This window comes from Rhyacophila brunnea, unplaced genomic scaffold (genome assembly GCF_057557595.1).
Source record: "Rhyacophila brunnea isolate RB1 unplaced genomic scaffold, BYU_Rbru_1.0 scaffold_14, whole genome shotgun sequence".
NCBI lineage: Eukaryota > Metazoa > Arthropoda > Insecta > Trichoptera > Rhyacophilidae > Rhyacophila > Rhyacophila brunnea.
In genome coordinates, this window is record NW_028232796.1 from 38,623,469 (window position 1) to 38,651,143 (window position 27,675).

Here is a 27,675-nt window from a genome sequence, read left to right on the forward strand (position 1 = left end):
GACTCAGACTACTCCAACGACGATTCACAGATCCCGGTTGCTGACAAACCCGCTCAGGTCCCCGCTGAGGCTACAGCCAAAGCCCCGGCCTCAAGCGGCCCTTCAACATCCGCCGCCAAAACCACGACCAGCTCCGAAAAGATGGACACCACTCTTGCGGTGCCATCAATTCCCAGCACCAGCAAAGATACTCCAAAAACATACGCAGCTGCAGCCAAATCAAATGCAGCCGCAGCCAAGACCAAAAGGAGCGATGACGAAAAATACTACAAAAGACTAAAAGCCGTCAACGACCGCTTCGATCGAGAAGAAGACGAAGAAAAAGAAAGAAGACAGATCAGGAGAGCTAGCAAACGCCTAGCTACCGAAAGCCCCGATCTCAAAATTGCAAAAAAACCAGCAAAACCAACACCGAAAAAGCCAGACATGCCAAGCCTCAAAACGGCAGAAACTACAAACGACAAAAAAACAGACAGATCGAAAAAAACTCCGCCTATCATCTTGCACGATAAAAAAGTATATAGAGATACAATGGCCAAGCTGAAAGACGCTGGTGTCACTATCTCTAATGCTAAGAACATCAAGGTAGGAATCCTACTCACACTGCCAGACTCAGACTCCTACAGGCTAGCAGTACGGATCCTGGACGCAGACAAGACTGAGTACCACTCATATAACCTCCATGAGGAAAAACCACTGAAGATAGTGATCAGAGGTATCCCTGAAGAGACGACTGCCGAAGAAATTCGCAGTGAACTCACTGCACTGGGATACCCGATCAAGAACGCCTTCAGGATGACCCAAGGGAGCCAGAAGAAACAGATCCCGCTGATTCTCCTCGACGTCGAGAAGAGCGGCGATTCCAAGAATATCTTCAAACTCACCTCCATCTTCGGATTATCTATCCAAGTGGAGCCGCTACGCAGAAGAACGGCGGATGGACAGTGTCATCGCTGCCAGGGCTTTGCACACTCCGCCTCCTGCTGCCACGCAACTCCGATGTGCGTCCGATGTGCCGGTGAACACCTCACCTTGGACTGCAAGAAGAAAAATATGACCGATCCCGCCAAATGCGCCAACTGTGGTGGCCCACACCCGGCCAACTACAGAGGTTGCCCAAGGTACCCCAAACACGCCAGATATGCGTTTACAAACGCTGACAAGCAATTTCAACAACAGCCCAGACAACGCGAAGAACCGCAAAACACATTCAGACCAGCTTGGATGAATACCACCACCAGAAACTCGGAGCCAGACCAAATCAACGAAGCGCTGATGGCGCTCAAGAACGCCATCGATATCGCCAACGAACTCATGAGAAGACTAACCAGCAAAAGGACCTAAATCCAGACCAAGATAGATAGAAACGAACGAGCGCCGGCAAGAGTGAAGAAAGAAGAAAGAAGAAAAACACTATTTTAAATCCAACCAACAAGCCATGATGCAGACATAACAGAAAAAAACCCGCAAGGGAGGAGACTTCCATCACACGCCATCATACAGATGAAAGGGATATGGGGCTTGCCCCGGTGCCCTACACGCCAAACATACCACAACAACAACAACTCCCTCTGCAGAGACAGAGCCCCTCTCACTCGCGTGTATGACAGCGTCACGCTCACGCGCGACGGGAGAATCAGATCAATGATTTTTGTCGATCAAGGGGACCACGTACTAGAATAAAGTGCGGGAAATCTTTGATCGGCGAAGTATGAGTATGTACTAAGCAATTATTACTGCCTATATGTTTGGTTGACGGAATAACATCCGTCAACTAGTCTAAGTATGTGCCTGTGGCGACACCGAGCTATATTAGTTGTTAAAGTAAGAAAGATTGCGCGACCAGTACAAATATATATTCAAGTAAAGTAACGTTCCCGCTTGATATTATTAAATATTAAGCATTCATTTTTTAGATAAATTAACGACCTATCGATTCCATGTTCTTAGACTGACGTCAAGTAGGTATTCAGGCCGTAGGGGCGCCTCAAAGTTGGACCCCCCAACGGTAGTTGGCCGAAGGATTGGTATGCGCTGTCGTAGGCCTGGTGCCACAAATATGCCAATTTAACCACTGGGATATGACGCCTTATCATACAGGCTAACTTTAGAGTACTCTTGTTTCTGAGTGAGAGGTACCTTCGCGCCGCTAGAGCCCGTAAAGCCGGCCGCCGCGGGAACGCCCCTCCCTCAGCCATGGGGAACGCCACCACGCAGGGGGTGTGCTGTATCGATAGGCAATTTAACCACGAATCCGTCGATGCGTCGTGCGTTTTTCGTGTGGCTGGACCAGAAACAAGGTGCTATTGCTACAGCAATTGCGCACTCTCAGTACTAGCAAGTGCTCGAAGTACGTAAGTGACGCGAGAGCGACGCCGCCCATCGGCGAGCGTCGCCTTACGCCTATAATTTTACTTAGCCGGCCCTTGCGTAGATGACGCGGGTAATTAGTCATTGTGCAATTTCCGCCAATCTCGTAAGGAAACCGTTAATTAATTTTGTCACCCTCAAAACGTCGGACTAAGGGATGAAATCGGGCAGATTTGCATATAAACCCCCAATTATTAAATTCTATATTAGTCTTCTCCCGCCTACACGACCCCGAACCTGCGATGGTCAGCGGCGTGATTTTTGCTCGCATTTTTCATACAAGTTGTCAAGAACTTGTGAGATAGATCCGGTAGTACTGGAATCATCTCTCAGGAATATTCGCCGTGGTTCAAATACCTATTCGACGAATACCTACTGTCACTCTGACAGATCGCGAAGTGAAACGTCAGTCAGCAGTTTTCGCGCATTTTAAATTTCTTTCATTATTGGACCCGGTCCTCAACCTTTCATCACAAGTGCCCCGTGCTCGCGCAATCTCAGTTATTGACGATAATAATTAATTAATTCGTAATTACATAAATAATAAGTGTGTCAATTGTAATAATTAATACTATATAATAAATTAGTTTCCTTTATAATATCTTTCTTGTGGTTTCGTATTTCTGATTGTGACTTTTTATAACTTTTGGTGGAAGTGAGATACAATAAACCGACTTTTATATAGTGAATACTAGTTTTTATTGGCTATAACGCTGTGCCTACCTGTTCTTCCAAAACTGTATGTACCTCCACTCCAGGCCCGGAGCTAGCCGAGGATTCGGAGGCCTACATTAGGTTAGTTTTTCATTCGTGAATTTTGCGAAAATCGGCCATGAAAATTGAGTTAATGTTCATATTGAATCTAATAAAATTGGAGACCGTATTGTATACGCTCATTTCTTTCCGATAGAAAGCTCGCTACGGTGACATGTTTTACGTACAATTTACATGTAACCACTATTTTAAACCATTAATATCACAGTTCACGCTATTCTTGCATTGGTTATAATCATGATAATCTATTATAATTCACGCAATCATAACAAGTTTTTCCCATTATTGAATAGGTAGGTAAATGATTATGCAAGTGTAGCAAAACGAACACCCGGGGGTCAATAAACCCAGTGCCCGGTGTGGGAGTTTATCACCCGGAAGGCGTCCCGCATGTCCCGTAAAAGTGCGGCCTTCAGCCCAGTCTGCCGCAACCGGAATCTACCCTGGGGACCTCCCTACGCGATCCGGAAAGCTATTATAGTCTTTGTTTCTACGGATAGTGTCGGAATCATGTGGTTATACTACGTACCTATATACTCCGATGGTGTCTACCATCTTGATTAATTTCTTTGTGTCTACATACAAACATAATATAATAATGCCGTCCGGCGCTCCAGTATTGATTAATTACAAACGCGATTTGGTAGTTTTTTTTGTGTAAAATTTACCCGGCATTTCAGTGTCATACGGACAGATTTACATTATTTGTCACGAAAGCAAGTATAAACTTTACAAGGGAAATGATTTTTGTCAATGTAACTTATATCAACTTGGAAATGTGTAGATTTTTACAGTGTAAAATGACTTAATCATCGGCCTAAAACTTCGTGGGTCCGACATTTACACAAGTACACATTTTGTTTTGCAATTTGTGTATGAGTCAGAGTGTGGATCTAATAGATTGAGAAAGTGGCTGACATCCATTTCTCGTAAAAACAAAATCTGTTATATATAACACAAACCTTCACTCTGTGGAGGCCCATATGATCTTATTAGGATCGGACATGGTCGTAAAGTATGTAGATACCTACTTTCAATGATTAATATTACATATTTACAAATTACACTTCAAAGTATAAAAAAAAAACATTAAAATATCGAATAATAGTGAAGTAATTTTTTATACTACTATATTATTAATTTAATAGAAATTTTACATTTCGATCCCTGTATAAAATTGTACATCATCATCATCACTGCTCGAACCACTACTGGGTGAATGCCTCCCCTTGCTCTCTCCGCTCTTCTCAGTCCCTAATTCTTTGCTGCCACGTACATCCACCGAACTTTATGAGCTCGTCTATCCAGCCGGTTTTAGAGCATCCCTGTGGGGATTTAGTGCCCCTTGGGAACCACTGTATGACGGCATTTGTCCAGAGGTTGTCTACTCGCCGAGCGACATGTCCATTCCATTGCCATTTCGTCTGATTAACGGCCTCTATCACTTCGCGTATTTTTGTCTGCTTCCTTATCCATTGATTTATTTTGTGATCATTACGTGTTATGCTCAACATGCCATGTTGCGCTACTCGGATTTTTGGATTTCTCTTACATTAAGAGTCCATCTTTCACATGCATACATGAGCGTTGGTAGTACATATTGGTTGAACACTTTACGCTTAAGACACAATGGGAGGTCACTTTTGAAGATACTATTCACGCGCCCAAATGCACTCCATTAAACATAATTATATACAAAATCGTACATATTATAATAATAATTACATAACATAGGGCAAGCACAAGTCGCGCCACTTCCATCGATCCATCGCCAACTCTTGCGCCTCTCGCCATTCCAGACATGCAGCGCGTAGATCGCTTTTGTAGCGCCGCTTCAGGGTAAGGGAGGGCCGGCCATAATAATAATTACACTGCTATTTTTCTCGCTCCTCATCATCGATGATCGTGACTCCATTAGAAAGCTTATTTATTATCTGCATTCTACCATAATATAATATTAGGGAACGGTATACCGTAGTGTTCTTCATTTTGTCGGACCATCAATTATAGATCACCTTTACGTACTTGAATGTCTAACTGGCTTTCCAATTTAAAAAAATCTAATAATATTATTATATTAACATTCTCGTAAACATTGTAGTGTTGCTATCACCATATAAAAATAATACTTTTGATTTTGATATACCGGACCGCAAAAACATTATGTCTAATTGATTTTCCTTTTAAAAACAAAACCTATTTTAAAATAAAATCGTTTCCATGGACACATTTTAAATGACAATAATTATTATCGAACAAACAATTCGAAAAAAAACAATATGGTGGCAAATTCGCTTGCAGTTGTGACAGGTCTCTTATAATCAACTTTTTAGAGGAAATTAAATATTTTTAGATATTTTATTTAGAAAAATTTCTATAGTAAAAATCATTTCGCGTTTAGGTAAGCCTATTAACATTTTATATTTGTATTGAAATACTTATTTAATAGTAATAATATTATAAACTGCATTATTATAATAGTATGCATCTAATAGTTTTATCTTATCTCATATTATATTCTTTACTGTCTAATTTTGTGGGTAGGTATCTATTATTGATATGGGTTGTAATATAACAGTGGCAAAGGGTGGAGGTAGGCTGTTAAGATCCCCCATAAATAGTGTACAATTGTAGATTAAACTTTGTTAGTCACACATATTTCTTTTTATTGAACTAAGGCCCAAATTTATAGATGGTGTTGGTTAGTTTTTAAAAATCAATTAAACCCTGTCGAACCAAACCATAATAGTTTTGGTGTATTTTGGGCGATACGACAAAATTGTGCACACTTTTCCATTCATACTTATTTGTTTTCGTTGGATTAAGATTACATATTACACATATTGTTGGTTCATATTTTAAAATGCATTAAGGCCATTGGACCCGTTTTTTCCTGTCTTCTCAGAATCGTGGAAATGGCAAGGACGTTTAACACGAATTGACACATAATAAACACTTTATTTATTTAAAATCTAATAAATAATATTCAAATAACACTTTTTGTGTCATTAAAATTTTCTGATTCGCTTTACTTTTTAAAATAAATGACAAATAGTCGGTCCTGTTTTCGAAATTGGCCAAAACGACTGTCACGCCACAGTGAATTTTTGAACTTAATAATAGTTTTGCAGGTATATATTGTATGAAAGAAATGGGTAAAACAATACATTTCATTGATTAATTCACGTACTTTTTTTAATTTCAGAAAAATAAAGATTTTAAAGCCATTTTAGTTTGAGTATACATCAGCCAATTTTGAATGATTTTTTCTCACAAAATAATACATACTGCACAATAAAAATATTTTTTTATTATAATATAACATTTCCGTAATACTATAAATAATAATTAACAATGAAAAAATAAATAAAACCCTATAAATTCGGTACAATTAGTGACGCTATATTACCAAAACACGTCGTACGTTTTCATGTATTTATCCTATTTTCAGACAATTTAGATATATAATTATTTTGCAAAATTAACAAAAAGAGACCATTTGATCGATTAATCCATATAGTTTTTCTAATTTCTCATTTCTAACCTTAGTAGGCTTCTGAATTTCAACGGGTGAGGACGTCTTTTTTTTCCAAAATTTTACGAAGAGTATTTTAACTCATAGAAAAATGACCTTTACTCGCATTGTAGTAACAATCAAATTGGCAAGACCACATGACGTAGACCAGGTGTTATAATTTGTGTTGACAAATCAAACATCATAAAATACCAGTGAATGTCAAACTGAGAAAAATATAGTTATATTATATTATTTATTATCTTGTAATACAAATGGTTGCAGCATGTGAGATATTGTAAGATAATTGAATCTTATAACCACGATGGCTACAAAGAAATCCTAAAGGTATTCTTGAGCAGTTTAGATAAAATATAGGTGGACTTTAATTATTTTGATAAATACCTACTTGGTTGGGCTTTAAAAATGAATAAAATTATATTTGTTTACACTTTCGTGTTTTTTAGTATTAGATTTTTTTTTGAAAAATATTTGCACTGAATTTGAACCTAAATATGATAGGTTCAAGAAAAGGTGTCACTTCACAAATTCAGCATATCAATAATATGAGGTTCTTATTTAGAGGTCTACTATTTTTATTCTTATAATTTATTCTACCGACTACAAAAATGTTTATAAAATTTGTTAGGAAAAAAATATTATTAATTCAACACTTTTAAAACCTCTGATTTCGTATCTACTACGGGAGAAGCCGAGCGAAGCGATTTTTGTTTTTTTACGCTTCGAGCATTGTTATTTTTCATGGCGCTTACGTCAAATTTGATTCTTGCGAATAAACCCATACGCCTTAAACCGTGCCTAAATCAAACTATAATTGATAAAAAAAAACATTATTCTATCTATAAAACATCCAAAGTTATGTATGCTCTATTTGCATATATATTATATACTATTATCTGTTATGGCTTGGATTCGCAGGGTTTAATTGAATTTTAAAAACAAAACAACACCATTTGTAAATTTTACTCTTATTTTAATGAAAACAAATACGTATGACTGACATAGTTTAGTATGCACTATTTATAGAGGATCTTAACAGCTTACCTCCACCCTTCGCCACTGTAAATATAATAGGTCGCATTATACCTACAGGCAGATTAGCGACAATGTATACATTTAATGCGTCATGATTAATTCCCAGGAGACGCATAAAGCTATGACAATAATTATCAATTAATTTACAATGCTATTAATAATGCGTAGGTATGTTAAATCTAATTTTTATGTAAGTAGCTATATTGTGTATACATGCGACCCACAAAAGTTTTAGGTATTTGATCTGGCCTTCGTAAAAAGAAGATGTTACTCATCATCGGTTTAGGACGTTTAAGCCGCGTTGACACGGTCCAAGTACACTTGGATCGAGTGTCATCCAAGTGACAGCTTCATAATAATTATTCCTATCCAAGCTAACTTGGACGCGGTCCAAGTAGCTTGGATATGAATAATTAGTATGAAGATGTCTCATACGAGAGCACTTGGATGGCACTCGGTCCAAGTGTACTTGGATCGTACTTGGACCGTGTCAAGGCGACTTTAGGTCAAGATATCTCTTGTATTGATAACATGATAATTCACAGGTCGTGTATATTCTCATGCACTGATAGCACACAATGGTTGAAGACAAATGCTTTACATACAATATGCTGTGCTTTTTTCATATAATATTAAATATTTTAGAAAAAGTAATAGTTAGGTGTTTTATGCTTTGGCACAAGGACGGCTCTACCTTAAAGGTTCGTAGGCATCATCCTCACATCGTTATCATGTCAAAAATACACGTCCGCCATTTTAATGATTGTCATAATTAGGGAATCCAATCCCGAGCCGAAATTCTGATCCCGGGATTTCGGGATTACAATTTGACAATCCCGGGATCCCGGAACTGGTCCCGGGATTGGCATTTTTTTCCATTGTTAATATAAAGTTTTTATATTTACAAATAACATTGATAAAATCGGTCAAAAATAAATCTAGTAGAATTTATTCTATTTAAGACATTTATTGTTAATATTGTATACGTTCAATCTTGGAAATACACAAGTTTAATGGAGTAAATAATATTGTAATATAAATAGTAAAGAGTGTAAAGACATAATGAATGGATTAGCGAGATTTAAAATAGTAAAGCAAATAATCATGGTGTACTTATGGTCTTTCCGCTTCATAAATCTAATTAGTCAGCCAAATATGAAACTGCCGTAAAACGTATGATATCATGGTGGAATTACTTTGTTAAAAGTGCGAAGCATTGTTTTTTTCCAATCTTTCTCATTTTTAATAATTCATGTGAAAAAATAAAATGAATCGGCTACCTACACATGGGTATAAATCAAACTTCATTCAAACTCAGTTTATTTCTAATGTAGTTATATTTTATTAAAAGTATTTTTTCTGTTATATTTTCGCTTTTATTTTATTTTCCATAAAAATTGATAAAAAAAATCAATCCCGAAATCCCGGGACTATGTTTATCAATCCCGGGATTCATAGGTATCTAAAATAGCTCGGGATCCCGGGATCCCGGGATTCGGGATCCCGGGATTGGAATCCCTAGTCATAATATACCTACTTAATTACATGATTAAATGAACTATTTAATTTATTTTATCCATCTAAACCCGTCGCAATTTTAAAGAGATATTTTTTTATTATTATACAACTAAATAGGGCAATGATTATAAATTATGTAATAACAATATTATTATGAATACGCGGTATTAAAGTAATTAATTACATTAAATACGCCCTATTTCACGGTAACACCTATGTACAAATTAAGAATTATTAGGAAAACTACTACGTCTTTTTTTCACTGACCGGGGTGGGGTCACTCAGTCCAAACCCGTCGCCACGGTACAAATCTCGTTCTACAAAGTATGTGAATGCATTAGCGTTAGTAGACGCATACTGGGGAGCGAATCAAATAACCCCTAATTATTTATTATGAAAAATTACTCTTTGCCTCATTAATAAAATCATATTATTATATAAGTAGCTCGGTACATAGGTACTGTATAATATGAGAAAGTTGGTAGATATGCATATTATTTAATAATTATTGGCTAAACCCCATCACCTAGAAAGTCGTCGAGCCTCCACTGCTTTGGCAACAATGTTTGTAAAATATTATCGCATGTTTTAACGATTTGTTTGTTTGTTTATGTCATCATCATCATCAGCCTGAATCTATCCACTGCTGGATGAATGCCTCTCCAAGCTGATTCCACTTCTCTCGGTCCTGTGAGTTGCGTTGCCACGTACTTCCGCAGAACTTTATCGTTTCATCGATCTAGCGGCCTCTAGTCTACCTTGCGGACGTTTTGTAGCTCTAGGATACCACTGGATGACTAAATTTGTCCAACAATTGTCCCTTCTTCGAGCTATGTGTCCAGCCCATTTCCATTTGAGGCTTTTTGCGAACTCTATTATATCGCAAACCCTTGTCTGCTTCCTTATCCACTCATTCCTCTTTATGTCCTTCCGCGTTATGCCCAGCATACACCTTTCCATACCACGTTGTGCTACTCTAAGTTTCTGGATCTCTCTTTTACTTAAGGTTCATGTTTAACACGCATATGTGATTACCGAAAGCACACACTGGTTGAACACTTTTCGCTTTAGGCACAGTGGAAGGTCACTTTTGCAGACATTATTCAGGTGGCTAAAAGCTGTAGGTACTTACTGTGATTTGCGATTATATGTGATTATCCATTTAAATAATGCTGATTCATTGTAATATATTTTTTTTTTATGCTTGTAATATTGCAAGGTGTGTTCAAGCCAAAATCATGTTAATTTAGAGATAAATGATTGTGCATTGTGAAATGACTTGCAGCTCATTTAATCATTAGCTTCTGTTCCTTTTTTTCAGCTTCAACTTCATACAAGAAGATAAAACATATTATACTCAAGTAGGTACCATATATTTTTTTAAGATGGCTGATGAATTTGGTACCGACTTCAAAGGAAGAGCAGTAGTGACGCAGTTATATGTGAAGAAAAAAGATGAAGAAGGTCGACCAACCGATGAGATTTCCAAAAGTAAAGATATTTTGTACCACGGGAATGAAAAAAGGTATAACAAAACAAACTTACAACAGAATTTGAACAATGAAGATTGAAATATTTTTTGTAGCCAGTGGTTTTCAAACTTTTTCATCTCGCGGCACACTTTGTGTCTCAAGATTTTTTCATGACACCCTAAAAAATAAACCCGTCGTTCTCCACGCAGTTTCTCAAATCTTGGAATCAAAATATTATACGCACCTATCCAGTGATATACATAGATAAAGTGAGGCCATTAGCTCGACTCAAAATTTCGCCCCATATTATTTTTAATTTAATTTTTATTAATTTCTTTTATTGTGTTAACTGTCAATACATGGTGGAACTGCATTGTATTATTAATCGATACTAGCTGAGCCAGCTGGCTCTCGCCAGTCTGTCTCGCTAGGTCTTGCAGACAGCTTTTCGTCATAGTGACTTGGTGTTGGATTTTAATATAATAATTGTAAAGTGTGTATAGACGGGGCCATAGTTTTCTCTTCGGGATGGATTTTCATTCACGTCAGACAGTTGAAAATTTAGCTGATTTGTCAGTTTTACGATCTACATGTCGTCACTGCCAATACAAATTTGGAGTCATGTGCGTAGTCTATTCTGGAGTCTGGCCTTCTCAATGTCGTCTGACACCATTTCAGGCTGCTAGGCCTAGCAGAACAGCTGGAAATCACCGATTGCTACCAATGTCATTTTAATTTTAATAGAATATATGTGTAGGTATGTGAATTTAAATATGATAAATAATTATACATCTCAATCGTGATTATCATAAATAGCGATCCAATATAACGCGAATATTAATCTCTTACGGGTCCCATTTATATAATAGAAAAAGGTTAGCAGCATAAAAAATAAATTTAAACATTATTTTGTTTCATTGTCTATAAAAAATAAATGCTTGGAGCCATAGAGTAATATTTTAAAAATCATATTTTGATTTAAAAATTAACCTTAAACAATATAGTTTGCCGGTGCGGGACATTCATATCGACACAAATGTTGATAAATAATGAAGCAATACATATTATATCTGGTAAGAATAGGAATTTATAAGACCTAAAGATGTGGAATCAGCTTAAAGAAGCCTTCATCCAGCAGTGGATTGATACAGGTTGATGACGATAATGACGATATAAATGGGTAGGTATATAAAATCACAAATTTAAAAAAAACATTGCACTTTATATGACCAAGAAGAGTAGAATTAGGTTGGGATAACCTTCATCCAGCAGTGGATTCATCTTGGCTGATGATGATAATGACGATATTATGAATGGCTAAATATAATATCAGCAATTTTGATAAATATAGCAATTCATATGACCGACAGAAATTCAAACAACTTAAGAGAGGCCTTCATCCACCGGTGGATTGATTCAGGCTCATAATGATAATGGAAATATAAATAGATATAATATAATATCACCGATTTTGATAAATACAGTAATTCAAATGACAGAAAGGAGTAGAATCAGGCATGGGAGGCCTTTATCCAGCAATAGATATGTTCAGGTCAATGATGATAAGGACGATAGAAATAGGTATAATATAGTAGTAGAATCAGGTTGCGGAACCCTCCATCCAGCAGTGGATTGATCCTGGTTGATGATGATGACGATATGAATATGTAGATAAATGTAATATCACCGATTTTGATAAATACAGAAATTCATATCACAGAAAGGAGTAGAATCAGGCTAAGGAGGTCTTTATTAAGCAGTGGATTGATTCAGGTTGATGATGATGATGATGACGATATGAATATGTAAATAAATATAATATCACCGATTTTGATAAATACAGAAATTCATATGACAGAAAGGAGTAGAATCAGGCTAGCGAGGTCTTTATTAAGCAGTGGATTGGTTCAGGTCGATGATGATGATGATGATGATGACAATATGAATATGTAGATAAATATAATATAACCGATTTTGATAAATACAGAAATTCATATGACAAAAAGGAGTAGAATCAGTCTATGGAGGTCTTTATTAAGCAGAGGATTGATCCTGGTTGATGATGATGATGATAACAATATGAATTTGTAGATAAATATTATAGTATCACTGATTTTGATAAATACAGCAATTCATATGACAGAAAAGAGTAGATTCGGGCTAGGGAGGCCATTATCCAGCAGTGGATTGGTTCAAGTCGATGATGATAAGATGGATAGAAATATGTATAATATCACAAATTCGTTAAACCAATAGTAGTAGAATCAGGTTGCGGAACTCTTCATCCAGCAGTGGATTGATCCTGGTTGATGATGATGATGATTATGATGACGATATGAATATTTAGATAAATAGCATTAGAAATTCAATACTGTCAAGAATACAATCAACGTAGAGAGGCCTTCATCCAGCAGTGGATTTATTGAGGCTCGTGATAATAATGGCATTATATATAGATAGGTAGATAATAATATAATATCACTGATTTTGATAAATATAACAATTCATGTGTAAGTAAGGAGTAGAATAAGGCTGAGGAGGCCTTCATCCAGCAGTGGATAGGTCAAGATTGATGATGATAGGGACGATAAAAATAGGTAGATATTATACAATATCACATATTTTGATGACTATAACAATTCGTATTAATTTCTTTCATTGTTTGCAATGGCAACTTTGTTAGTTTAATATGACTATCTGATCTATGGAAATTAGTAGCCTAAGTAATTATTCAATAAAAAAAGATTGAGTGAACAGCCACAAAGTATTTTAAAAAAATCAAATTTGGAATATCACGTTATCTATGAAATGGCGGACAATGTCGCTTAAATGAGCTGTTAGTGCATTTTCCAAAATCTCTTAGGATAATAATATATAGGAGATTAATAAAACTCGAATTGCCGAAGTGCCAAAAAAAATTTTCATTTTATTAATATAAATCAATAATACTCCATTTTTATGTTAAGTTATTAAGTGTGCACAATTTATGTCTGATCTTAATAGCTTACCTCCACCCTTCGCGTTAATCCATCGTTTGCGCATTAATTTTGTCGTCGACTTCACGGAAACTACCATCAAAAGTTGTGTTACTTGCATTCCTTCATTAATTTGCCACCTCAAGTAGCGAATACATGATCACATACCCACACGTAACGTCACTACAGCTACCTTCATTTCTCTCAGATCTTCAAATCCATAACTTTTCAATATTATCTCCCTAAAAGTATTTTTGAAACCAGTTGCTAAGGTTAAGGTTAGTTGATGTTCAAAAACAATTTTATATTTATGAAGAAGCGTTGAAAATGACAAACTAGTGAAATTTATAAATATGATCACGCATCAGCGTCTTGTAATAAAATTTTCTATAATTATAATTTTTTTCAAGCACATTGTGGTGTCGCACGGTGTAAAGTTTGAACACCACTGGTTTAAGCAATAAAATATAATGCCTTATGAATGAATAAAATATAATAAATGTGGAAAATATAGTAAAGCGTCTCTAGATGTTATCACATATACACTGATGAATACAAATGATATAACTATGCCATTATGACTGACTTACTAGTAATTACGGATACCTATTAATTACTTACCCACCTAATTGGCGCCAATGACCATCCAGATCCATAGCTAACTGCATGATTTTATTAACCTTTTTGTATCTTAACCTGAGCTTTGTCTCTCCAGCAGAATGCATTACCCTTTCCTGAGTCCTTATGCATTTGCTTATCTTTTGAGTGTCAATGTCTTGCAGGAATTCCCTCGCATCTAATGACATCATCTGCAGCATTTGTTATACAGGGCAGAGACAAATCCCATAATCCCATAATTGAAAATTCTTATGTTTATGCACTTATAATAAAAATTGCCTGTACCTATCAATAATACACATTTTTTTTTAATTTCAGAGTTTCGGTTAGAGATATATCGGCCAGAGTCCAAAGAGGATTGCTAGCCTATGATAAACAGCTCGATTCGAGACGAACAAAGTAATTAATGCATACAATATTTTTATACAAATATCTAACACTATATTATTATGTAGATACCATAGGTAGATACTTACAATACTTATAATATTATTATAGCTAAGATATTTTTGTGCATATAGTGGCATCTGTTGATAATAATGTGATACATTTCATAAAATATTTAGAGACTCTTAATTAGCAAAGTTTCAAGCCATAAATTATCTTTGTTTTTCTTCCAGATTAAAATCACTGCTGGATTCTGAAGAAAACGGCTATTTGTCCGAATACAGACAATGTTCAGCAAAAAACCATGTCCCGTATGACTTGGAAGCGGAGAAGGAAAGACTGGAAAATTTGAAAGTGGACGAAACTATAGAGACCAAAGAGTTTTTGGCTAACAAACAGCTGCAATTGGACATGTACGCGTTATATTGACATCTATAGTTTGCAAATTGAACTAAAATAATATTTAAATACCATTTCCCAAAATAAGACGTCGATAGAATTTACATTAATATACCAATTATTATTTTTTTAACCTCTATGGGATTGTCAGAAATGGCAACAATTGCTGCAGAAGATCTTACAATACTGAGCTCTACGGCCTGTATGAAGATTTCAGCGCAGTTCAAACAATTAGGATTAGAAGCTGGGTTAGCCCGATCATGTGCATCTTACAAAAGACAATAAGCCGCAATATATATACTAATAGCGCCTGTAGATATGAATGGATTTACTAGCAATAATAGCGTATATATTTAACTATCGCGACAATAACTATCTACAGATAAAAGTGCTAATTGCCTTGCCAATCTCATTCTTCAACCATAAGCGAATCTATTTGTTGCCCTTGTATGGTGCTATTTGACAGGTTCGGACAAGTTGTTAAAATCAGTAACCGTCAAAATGCTCTGCACGGTGTAATTTGTACTTTTTTTCCATCAGGTTCGCCATTATATTTCTACTGCGCGCAGATATTGTGCAAGTTGCAACTATCGCGTGAAATTTCAGAAGCCGCTATACTTTTTCGATCCAAGCATGCAGTCTGGCAAATCGCACGATAATACAGGACGTTTACAGTTGCATTTTATTGTTATGGTCGCGATAATACGTACTGCCAGCAGTAAATCCATGCGTGTGAAAACGGGGTATCATAACCCACGTTGTATTATCGTGCAAGATGCCAGACTGCATGCTTAGATCGAAAAAGTTCAGCGGCTTCAGAATTTTCACGTGGTAGATGGAATTTGTGCGATATCTGCGCCTGCGCCGTAGAATGATAGTGGCAGACCTGCCGGAAAAAAACCAACTATACCGCGCAACGAATTTTGACGTTTACCAATTTTCACAACCTGTGAAATAGCACCATACAATGACAACAACGCATCTCGCTTACGCTTGAAAAATGAGATTGGCGAGACAGTCAGTACTTTTACGTGTAAACAGTTATTATCGCGTTAGTTCAATTTACACACTATCGGTACCAGTAAATCCATGCATGTCTACAGGTGCTATAATGCCGAGCAATCCAATAAAGTGCAAAAGAAGAGGCAAGTCAAAAATTACCTAACTGTATGGAGCTACCAATGACTGCTACTTGGAGTACCGAATAAGAATGTTTAGGCAAAGTTGTTTTAGGAAGCTACGATTCACTCTATTTTATATCCCTTGTAAAGTGTTGCCATCATAGATTTCCTGCGAGATATATTAATAATATTATTATCATCAGGTATAAATGCAAAGCGATTGCACCACTTTTGAAGAAGCGTAGACAGATGGAAATAAAACAGATGCAACAGATGCAAATGCAGGAAAAGCAAGACATCATACAAAACGAAAGAGAGGCAAACAAAACGTGGCATTATGTCATGGAAAAAGACTTGGAAGCAATGGTATAATTTTTATATTAATTTGTACCTATGTAGGTATTAATATTATGACATAATATTATACTAAATTAAGATACTAATACCGTTGTCATGTCATCTAAGCCTCAATATTTGATATTCATTGATTTATACAAATCAACATATACCTACTGGGCGCCGGACGAAATCCCGAAGGCCGAAATCCTGAATGCTGAAATCCCGAATGGCCGAAATCCTAAATGGCCGAAATCCCGAAAGCCTAAATCCCGAAAGCCGAAATCCCGAAGACCGAAATCCCGAATGGCCAAAATCCTGAATGCTGAAATCCCGAATGGCCGAAATCCCGAAAGCCTAAATCCCGAAAGCCGAAATCCCGAATGGCCGGAATCCCAAAGGCCGAAATCCCGAAAAATCAAAAAATACGAACAGTAATATTTCTCAACAGTTCAAGAGACAAAAAACCATTTTTTTGTTGAAAAATGGAAACTAAGATATTAATAATCGTCAAAATATATATATATTTTTTTCATTTCATTTTCTTTTATAAAAAGTAGTATTTTTGCTTTTGAGTTGGTAGTTGTTGAAAAATATTACTTTTTGTATTTTTTTATTTTTCGGGATTTCGGCCTTCGGGATTTCGGCCATTCGGGATTTCGGCCATTTGGGATTTCAGCATTCGGGATTTCGGCCATTAGGGATTTCGGCAATTCGGGATTTCGGGCTTTCTCTCTTTGGCCAAAACTCACAAAGACCAACCGATCACAATATTAAAATAATCCACTCAAAGCGAAGATAATAAACCTAAGTTACAACGCTGTGAGTAGCTTTGTCAAAGTAATACTATAATATGTGTCTATGGCATGAATATGTTGATAAGTCTAAAAACATCAATTCTCAGGGCTTACTATTTGTAAGGTTGGTTTTCTGTGGTAAATCAGGAATGTTTGTGAAATTTGGTTTTGAGTTTGACAAATATTTTACTGAAATTAAAAAAACATCCAAAAACTTATATTCTGATTTAAACGTTAAAAAACAGAAAAAATGTTGTGTTTTCCGAACTTTTGATATTTTTTATTTACTTTGTGAATACAAATCACATTTTCTCTGACACCTCTTACCCTTTCCTCACAAATAATCACATTAGATCAGAACCCCCCTAGAGCGTGACGTCATATATGGACGACCCATAAGCAATCACTCCCAATGGAAGAAGATTGTTGGCAATGCCTGTAATTTCAGTCATCATCCTTGATTAAAGATATTATGAAGAAGAGCATCTAATAAATGTTTACTATCAAATCTTCCCCACTGCTGTATAAGAAAAAGCCTTTATAAACTCAGAGGGCGTTTCTATTTCGACCTGAATAAAACTGAAGAAAAAATGTATACTTACGAGGGTTGTTCAAGAATTAAAGACCTTTATTATTTTAAAAATCAGGAAAATTTTATTTTTTTAATTTTAATTAAAAAAGCATACGAAATGTTAGGTACAACTCCCCACTGTTTTTCGACGAAGTCCCCGTTACGATTGATGCACTCGGTGAGCTGTGTGTCCTTGATTCCCTTGTCGTACAACTCCGGCGCCACCGTCCTCAAAAATGTTCTCACCTCTTCCTCCACGTCCCCGTCAGTCTCCAAGCGTTTTCCGGCAAAATGTTGCTTCAGGTGAAGAAAAAGATGGAAATAACTATGGGGGGGCTATGAGCAGGATGACAGAGGACATCCCATTTGAATGAGTCCAAATGGTTAAAAAAGACCTATGCGCTTTTCACACGATTTTGTTTGTGAGCATCCTTCAGCATTTTGGGCAACCAACGAGCACACCTTTGCATACCCCAAATTTTTCCCTCAAAATCGTTTGTATTGTAGACTTACTGACGTCTGGGATCGAAATTGCGAGCTCACGGACTGTCTGACGGCGATCTTCACGAACTTTATCATTGGTTTTCTTCAACAAAACATCACCAATTGAGGACCTCCTTCCACTCCCCTCCTCATCATTAACACTCGTTCTATCACTCAAAAACACAGTGCACCACTTCCCGACATTCCGCTGGTTTATCACATTACCATAATTGGATGTGATTCGACGATGGATTTCAACAGGGTGGACTCCCTCCTGGTTAAGAAACCGAATGATTGAACATACCTCGCAGGCGGTAGGATTCGACAGCAGAGTGTCCATCTGAAACGGACGCAAAGGTCATACTGAAGCAGCTACTGAGCCGATTCACCACTCGTTCTAGAGAGGGATGTCTACGCTACACACCGGTGCTACCATCTTTTGAGAAACAACATCAAAAATTAATACCAAAAATGAATACCAAAAATGAATAAAGGTTGTTAATTCTTGGACAACCCTCGTACATATTTTTAAATATATTACAACAATGAGTTTTATTGATATTACTATTAAATTTTTACATTTTTTTATTGATTAGAAAAAGCTAGAAGCAAAAATTAAAATGGAGCAGGCGCAAAGGGAAGTGGAAATGAAAGCCTTTTTGGACAATCAAGTTCAAATGGCATCGGAGTGTCAGAGAAAGAAGATACTGCAAGAAAAGGAGGAAGAGAAAAGACTTATTGAGAATCTAAAAGTAGTTAACGCCAAAGAAATTCAAGAGAGTATGTATACTAGCAATTTCAATCAGTAGTTAATTAACTGTAAAGCAGAGATTCCACGCGGTCCTGTTCAGTGCTCCGCTAGAATTTCTAGAAGCCAAAAGTACAGCTCGTCACCCTTTTGTATCCCATTAAAACATTAAAAATAATTGTAGTTTTCCAGTATTTTAATATAAAAAAAACTAACAGATCTATTTGAATGTTTAGTTTGGTTAAATACCCATGTGATATCTATTATTAAACTGTCAAAAACCATTTCAACGTAATTTTAGATTCACCCATTTAGTCCAGAAAATAGGTTGCCAAGTAAAACCTTCACATTTGAATTTTTTGTTATTTCATTCACTACATTGAGCATTTCAAACACAATACATGATATTCGACTTGCACTGGAACGAAAGCATTCAGATTATAATACAAAATAACTGCCTGTTAAAGGGCAGACCACATTGATATATATCTAGATAAGCAGCCAAATACACCAAATCATCATTATTTTGAATATTTTATTATATAATGACAGTTAAAATAATCACGGAAACACGCACACATTGAGAAAATTATATAGATGTATTGTGACATCACCAGAAATCGAACCTGGAACCTCCGAATGATATGCCAGTGCCTTACGCATTGAACTACGAGGGCTGCCAGCTAGATCACAAAACATAAAATTATTTATGTACTGTCAAACAAGAACTTCTTGTCTACATGTTAAAACTGTGAACTAACAATCTCCTTCGGTGCAGTTAATCACACTTCCGTTTTGAAATAAGGAACGCCTCCAAATTTATCATTTCAATTTACGCTTCCGTGGTGTACGTATCTCTCAATTTACGTAATTTGAAGCTTTTTATAATAAAAATATGTCTAAAACTATCAGGAGTAATATTAGAATTATTATTAGTAAACATTTGGTTTGTTTCGAAGAAGAAAAAGAGTAGTACTAAAGGGAAAGCCAATAAATTATTTAAACACACCTCTAGCGGGCGTTGTCGCCATGACAGGTACGTCACTAGAAGTCTTCTACATGCGATTACAGCCACTTCCTGTTATCGCCAAATTCTTGTTGGACAATATATTATATACGTTATGTCAATGACGTCACATAAGAGTTTGTAGCTGCTTGTTGTAATGCACCAATGTACAGAATATTATTTTATTATTACAATAATTCAACCGCACTAAAAACGTTGAAAAATACTAGTAATAATATGTTTACGTGTATTAAATAAGGCTCTAAGTACCAAAAAGTAGTATTGCCTGTAGTTACAAAATACCGAGTCATTGCAGTAAAATTTCATGAAGCAGACCTTTTGAAAAATGTAGTTTTACAGTGTGAAGCAATCACAGCAGCTTCTATAATTTTAGGAACTAAGAACTCGCAAGTGTCAACACACCATCGTCAGCTATTTTATATTGAATGCCGTTGACCACTGCAGTGCTACTTACACCATTATAAATAAAACACGGCAACGGACTTACTACGTCGACAGGTTTAATTATTTTGCTGTATTTTTTGACTTGCTTGAGGCACTTAGACTATAGTTGAAGTTATTGGCGTTGGTATGTAGAACATTTTTCTATAAAAATGTCAGTTTTTATTATTTTGGTACTTAGCGCCTTAATTAATACACGTATTCATATAGTAATGTCACTTCCATATTTTTCAGAATCCGAAAAAATACTGAAAAAGAAACTCACTTTGAGTCAGATTCTGAAACAACAGATGACTTTGAAATGTGAAACTGAGCAGAAAATGACACAGAAAGAAAGGGAACACGAGCATTTTTTCGCCAGAGTCTCAACGGCTGAATTAAATGAAGACACCAGGAAGAAGGCAATGAAAAAGGTATAATATTGTTTATTGAATAGTAACCTTGGTCGTCAGATGGCAAAATGATGCAATGTGTCGTAGGTTTATCATGTAACCTCATAAATCGGACAGGACAAAAGCTTCCAATTTTAATTTAAAATGGAATTTTGGAATGAAACAAAAAATTAAACTCTATAGAAAATATTTCTGGTATTTGCGAGGTTTACTAAATCGTCCGTTGTACGGATAACAATTGAGACTATTATTTGCAAAGGCGACACCTTCCAAAATTTTTGAAAAATCAACCTTAAAACCTTAAACTTAAAGAAAAATACACTTTAAAGGAATTTTTAGACAGTAGCCTTAAACCCGGCTTTATTATATACAAAATATCAAAACAAAATAACGCGAAACTTTAAAATGTGGCTTATTCCAAAATAATTTAGTTACAAAGACGGCTCGTTTCACATTAACCAATAGGAGCGCAGCTTTTGGATTATGTGACTATCATTTTAGTGGTATGTCATTCGGTTGCATACTTGCATAGGCGGATTACCCCGAATTGTTATGTTGTAGAAACGGCTTAATCCAACTTTCATTTTCAAACCAGACTTGTTACAAACATTAAATGTAAATAGATTATTTACTAATAGTGAAATGAATAAGTTTCACTTTGTTTTCTATTTTAAATATACTATACTACAAATGAATTAAAAAATCATACAAATTAGTCTTTTATTAGTCTGTAAAACAGTTAATTGCATTTTGCCGCAAATTATGTTTTTTGGGAACGAGCCGTGTTTGCAAATAGATTAGCCTTAATTATGATGTTTTTGTGAATTCATTTTTGAAACGATTAGGCATATTATGGGTAGGTATAATAATCTTATACAGAGGTAGCTGTATGCAACATTAGTTTGAAAAAGAAGCCGCGACAATGACACTCTTTGCGAACCGACTATACTGGTCATGGCCCCCACGAGGGGGGGGTGCTGACTGGGCTCTAGCCTGGAGGCCCGGGCTCAAGGGGGGCCCGGCGTGGCGGATCGACCAGATAACTGAGATAAACACACTTCACAAATTTGCTATAACAGAAACAAAGTCGCCTGTGGCGCTACTTCACTTGAGAAGTTTTAACATTTTAAAACATGTGGTTTTGCAATGCAACTTTTGATTATTGTGTGTTGATACTCGACAACTTCAAGTGGATTTATTAAAAATACAAAAAATACACTGAATACCTACCATTAATTGATGTATATTAATGTATATCAATTATGCCTGTCGCGTTTGGTGTGTGTTCAATGTCTAACTAAATAAAGATATCACGTTGTTGATAGGAACAAGAAAAGAAGGACTTGGACCTATTTGCGCAGCACTCCGCGGCCGTCAAAGCGGAAAGGGAGGCGCAACAGCGGACTGACGATGAAATGGTGGCCTCCGTCGCCAACAAGTACATCGAGGACAGCGAGAAACAAAGATGTCTTCTGGAAAAACAGCGCAAACAACTACTTCAGGTGAGCATTATTATACTTTCCCCTCACTTGGTACATCTTCCAGTCTCCACGACCACATGCTACCATGCCACTAAACACTATCCATGGGGTATAATAACGGAGCTATGGGATATTAACATGACCTGGGAAAGTGCAGGAAGACGTCTTGCGAATATCAGTGATTCTTGGATGTGCTGCATAGTGCCCATATGCCCCTCCTAAAGAGCATATATGAAAAAAAAAAGAAGAGAAAGAAAATATTCAATCAACAGACAATATCAATCAATAACCATTATAGATTTATTTTTTATTATTTTAATTCTTCCATAAAAACAAAATAATTTATTTTATAAATAAATGTCGATGCTGTTAAATAAGTTAACCATACGATAGACAGCAACGTGAAGCACAATACCTGTCCTGCGAAAGGTATCGTTTCGACTGCAAAATTATCAGTAATATTGATGGGAATGAAAATTAGCTTTCTAATAAGCAGAAAGAAGTGTTTTAAAAAAGAACTCATTTCAAATATATTAAGTTGTCGTTGATTCCAACAATCGACACATTAAGTTGGAAGACCAACTTTAAATTATTTTTTGAATGTTTATACTTTTTTTCAGGAAGCACTGTCTGGTCGGCAGCTACAAATGCAAGAAAAGATGGCGGCAGCTCAGCGAGCCAACATGGAGTCCGTCATAGACAAGCAGCTGAGGATAGAGCAGGCTCAGCAGGCGGCAGACATGGCGAAAGTCAGCAAACAGAGGGACAAATGTGCAAAGGCCGCTTACAGACATTATTTGCAAGGACAGATGAGATGGGCTAAACTTGCTAAAGTAATGTATAGTAGCCTAAAAGATTCTTGTTAACACAATCACTGATAACCTTTTAACTACGGCATATAAATAACACGTTAATTATATCTAATGGCCAACGACTCCAAAGGCGCCAGTCTCAGTGTTTTCACTAAATGAGTTAATATGTATTTTTTGGATTTTGTATTTTAAATGAACGAAATGCCCAGACGCATCTTCACCAGCAAACTATGGAAAAATGGGATTAAATTAAGGCTATACCTCAGCTTAGGCGTGGTCTAAAAAGTCATAACTATGCGACGCCTGGATTGTGCTAATGAAGCGTGCCGAACGGAACATAATTTGTCATAAAAATTCAACATGCGTCCATTCAGTGTTATGTTTATTGTCATATTAGTAATAATAATTATAATATATTATTCATTGACATGTTTTCTTTTTCGAGTACAGGCATAACGTTTTTTAGTCATCTTTACACGATAATTATAAGAATATATTCTTACGACGCCATCACAAAAAAAATCGACGTGCTCCCACCTCGAATGCCGCTCGGCGATTGGCTACTAATGCAAAATTTCATCCCACCACTTGTTGAAAATTATTTGCAGTTTCACTTATGTATGCTCGTAAAGAGTGTGACCATAACAAGATGATAGTGGCGAGGGGCGGAGGTAGGCTGTTAAGATCCAACATAAATAGTGTACACTACATTTTTTTAACCCATTTGTTTTCATTGAACTAAGAATATAAATTACAGATGGCGCTGGTTAGTTTTTAAAAATCAATTGAACTCTACCTAAACTAAATCATAATTGTTAAGGTATGCTATGGGTGATCCGACAAAAATAGTGCTCACTTTTTCTGTCATATTTATTTGTTTTCATTGAATATCTAAAATTATGTATGTTTTACGACTTACGACTTGGTTAATGCAGGGTATAATTGAATTTTAAAAATTACCAACAATATCTGCAATTTGTAGTCTTAGTTCAATGAATACAAATACGCCTGACAATGTGCACTATTTATGTCGGATCTTAACAGCCTGCCTCCACCCGTCGCCACTGCAAGACGGAACCTTATGAAATTTTAGTATCAATACCATCGATTTATCGTATGGAATAGGCATTTAGCTAAATTCGCATAGATTTAATGCGTACACAATTTCTGACAGTTCGTAAGACAGTCGGGGCCGTTCATTTGTCAGCATATTATGCGGTATCCAGCTAATGGGTATCGGCTGATTAGTGAAGAGCAGTTTTCAGCCAATGTTGATCCAGCTGAGCGCAAACTCTGTAGGATTTTCATTTGTAAGGGTGTTTCCATGAGCGCAACGAGAACCTCATTGATCAAACAATATTTACATTACATAAATTGGTCTAATGTCATTTTGGTTTCTACATTGAAAACATGAATTTTAGGCAGTTTTTTTGTTTTGTTATATGGCGTACTGTATCTCACCTAGGTATGTATTTTACTATTATTTTCATTATATTATTATTGGTATGCTTTACAAGGTTTTAAAACTATGGAAATTCTATTAAAATGTTACTTGATATATCAATGGAGATGGCCATTCAATTTTTTTTCTCTACTAGGAAAAGGCTGCGGAAGAAAAGATTTTAGAGTTCAATAAAAGGATGCAAGAGGAACAAGAATACAATCAAAAAATGGTTGAACTTATGAACAGGTATGTTACTCTCTCTAAGTGGATCAAATATCCAAAATTCGCTGACATTAATTAGTCTTTTAATTAATCTTCACAAATCCAATCCCGACCCAAAATTTTGTTCCCGGGATTTCGGGATTACAATTTGACGATCCCAGGATTGGCGTTTTTTTCGTTAGTTAATATTATTTTTTTTTTATTTATACAAATAGCATTGAAAAAATTGGTCAAATATGTCTAGTATAATTTGAGGCGTCTAATTACAAAAAGCGACAAGTCCACAATTCAATATTTTCGGAAACAACGTTTTTATGTTTCAAGCTTCAATTATTTGTTTTAACGTGAGGTTATTTTTTCCGTTGTACTCTATGTCGAAATTAGAACCAAATGGCAATTTGTTTCAGCCGATAAACTCTTAAATGTAATAAATATAGTCAAAATAAAATTGGACGTAGCGCTATTTGTATCTGACTTTTTAATTTATTCCGCATAAAGCACATAATTCCGTGGCACTGTCAGGAGTTTACCAGATGCTACAGCATGGGAGACGCCCTTTTCAATATTGAACGTTCCCTTATTGGTAGAATTAAACAGGCGCGAAATCAACCAAGCTTTAAATATTATGAAACACAGACTTGGCGCTTTTTGTAATAAATCAATACTTAAAATGTTTTTTTTCGTACGGCTATGTCGCGTTTTGGAATTTATAGATCAATACATATTGTGTAAAATTATACAAAGAATACATGCGTATTTTTTTCTCGATTTTGACCAAATGTGGACTTATCGCTTTTTGGAATTACACGCCTCATTTATACTATTTACGACATTTAATGTTAATATTGTGTACGTTCAATCTAGGAAATACATGGGTTTAATGGAGAAAATTATATTGTAATATAGATAATAATGTGAAAGTAAAATAGTATTTTTAATTTATTTAAGAAAAGATGACATTCATAAAATTCGGTGTAGAAACAAGTATATGCCTGCACGTCGGCGACACTGGCGGTTAGACACCATTCACGTGCCAGAACGTCAGTGGCGTCTAGCTGTGTAAATGAACTAATATATTATTTTTCTCATGTTCTTACGATTATGTATGACAACAAAAAATGGTTATTTATTATTCGTAAGCATCCTGTGACATGTGCAGGTACATACACTTCCTAACATAATTTTGTACACATACTAATTGATTGTGATTGATAAATAAATCAATCCTGAAGATTTCGGGATTATGTTTACTAATCCCGGGATTCATAGGTATCGAAAATTGTCCGGGTTTGGATTGCCTACTTTCAATGTCTAGCTTATATCGTAAAGCAGCACTGTCAAAATGCACGTGTTGACTTGGTTTTAGTCTTAAACATGCTGCGTGGAATTGAAAGATCTTTGAGTTGTACCCATTGGAAAGGACATATTCTTATGAAGTGCCACCTAGCGTAGAGATTAATTGAAGTTGTCATCAATCTAAATGTTTACTGTAATAACTACACTTAACGCTAGCATTAAAATTTCATTACAACAGAATAAAAAAAATATTTATGTATTTAATACAAAAATTAGGCGATTGGTGAGATTTACAGACAGCTTTTGAGGAATTAGGTTTTGTGTCATCTTTCTTATTTTTCTTTGACCATGTCCACTCCTCAGTTGGAGCATATGGACATCAAGCGGCGTCTCCAATAATCCCTGTTGCACGCCATTCTTTTGCGTCTTCCCGAGATATGCCAGTATACTGTAACTCTGCCGTCCACACCGCTGGAATCTGGTTGGCTTGAAGAACAGGCAGACCACGTTGAAATCCTCTTAAGGCATTTGTAGAAAAATAACAGATTTACAAAAATAGATACTGGGTGTGCAGTGGTATAATTTAAGGAATAATAAAGAGATATATATATAGGAATCAACAACCCTTGTCAGCATATTATAAGTCTGCGATATAGGAGCCTCAATTATAATATTCATCTTCTTAATATCCATTTTCACATAGTCAGCCAGTATCCAATTATTGCAAACTCAATGGAATAGCTGACCTCAATTATAATATCATTTCTTAATATTCATTTCAGCGACAATCAGCAAAATGTCCAATTTTCGTATACTCAATAAAACAGCTGATCCGCAATTTATTGAATAGTCATTTCAATATAATATTATTCAATAGTGCGTACGTCAATAAATAGCGGATCATGATTGATTGGATACGATACCCTATCATAACTTCCCGAACTGAGCATATCTCACCGCGTGGTACCAAACATAAAAGCGGTCTCGTCCCTTTTCAATGAGATCGCCAAATATGAAAGGCAGATTATGCAGCCTCTCATATCGAGAATGACAATGACGTTGGAACTGGCTTCCCATGTGCTATAATTTGTCAAATCTGGCATTATTTTCCATTTGCTCTACAGTGAGAAATGGTTGTTAGTAATTCGCCATGCTCTGAATCCAAATAACGTGCTAATTCCCTAATGCAACACTAAAGACAAAAACTCCACCATGTGTCTCATTACGTTTGTCAATTCTCTAATATCAACTTATTATAGGTTATTATAATTAATTTACATTTCAGGGAATTTGCTACAGAAGGTGTACATCCATTCATGAAGTCAGCTCGAAAGGCCCAAACCCTGAAGAGTCCACTAGTACCAGAAACCAATTACAATAAGTACTGATACCTTATCAATGACGAATATTCAAAAATATAT

General features: G+C 35.9%; 1 protein-coding gene across 1 annotated transcript; it reads left to right on the top strand.

Annotated features, from left to right (window-relative positions):
* Positions 1-1,514: 1,514 nt before the first annotated feature.
* LOC147075952 (cilia- and flagella-associated protein 53-like) lies at positions 1,515-26,653 on the top strand. The gene is made up of 10 exons (XM_085941815.1): positions 1,515-1,601; positions 2,101-2,237; positions 14,616-14,696; positions 14,918-15,097; positions 16,408-16,570; positions 18,988-19,171; positions 20,842-21,020; positions 22,325-22,501; positions 23,101-23,313; positions 26,618-26,653. Exons 1-10 carry the CDS (start codon positions 1,515-1,517, stop codon positions 26,651-26,653), a joined length of 1,437 nt encoding a protein of 478 aa, XP_085797941.1.
* The last annotated feature ends 1,022 nt before the right edge of the window (positions 26,654-27,675 follow it).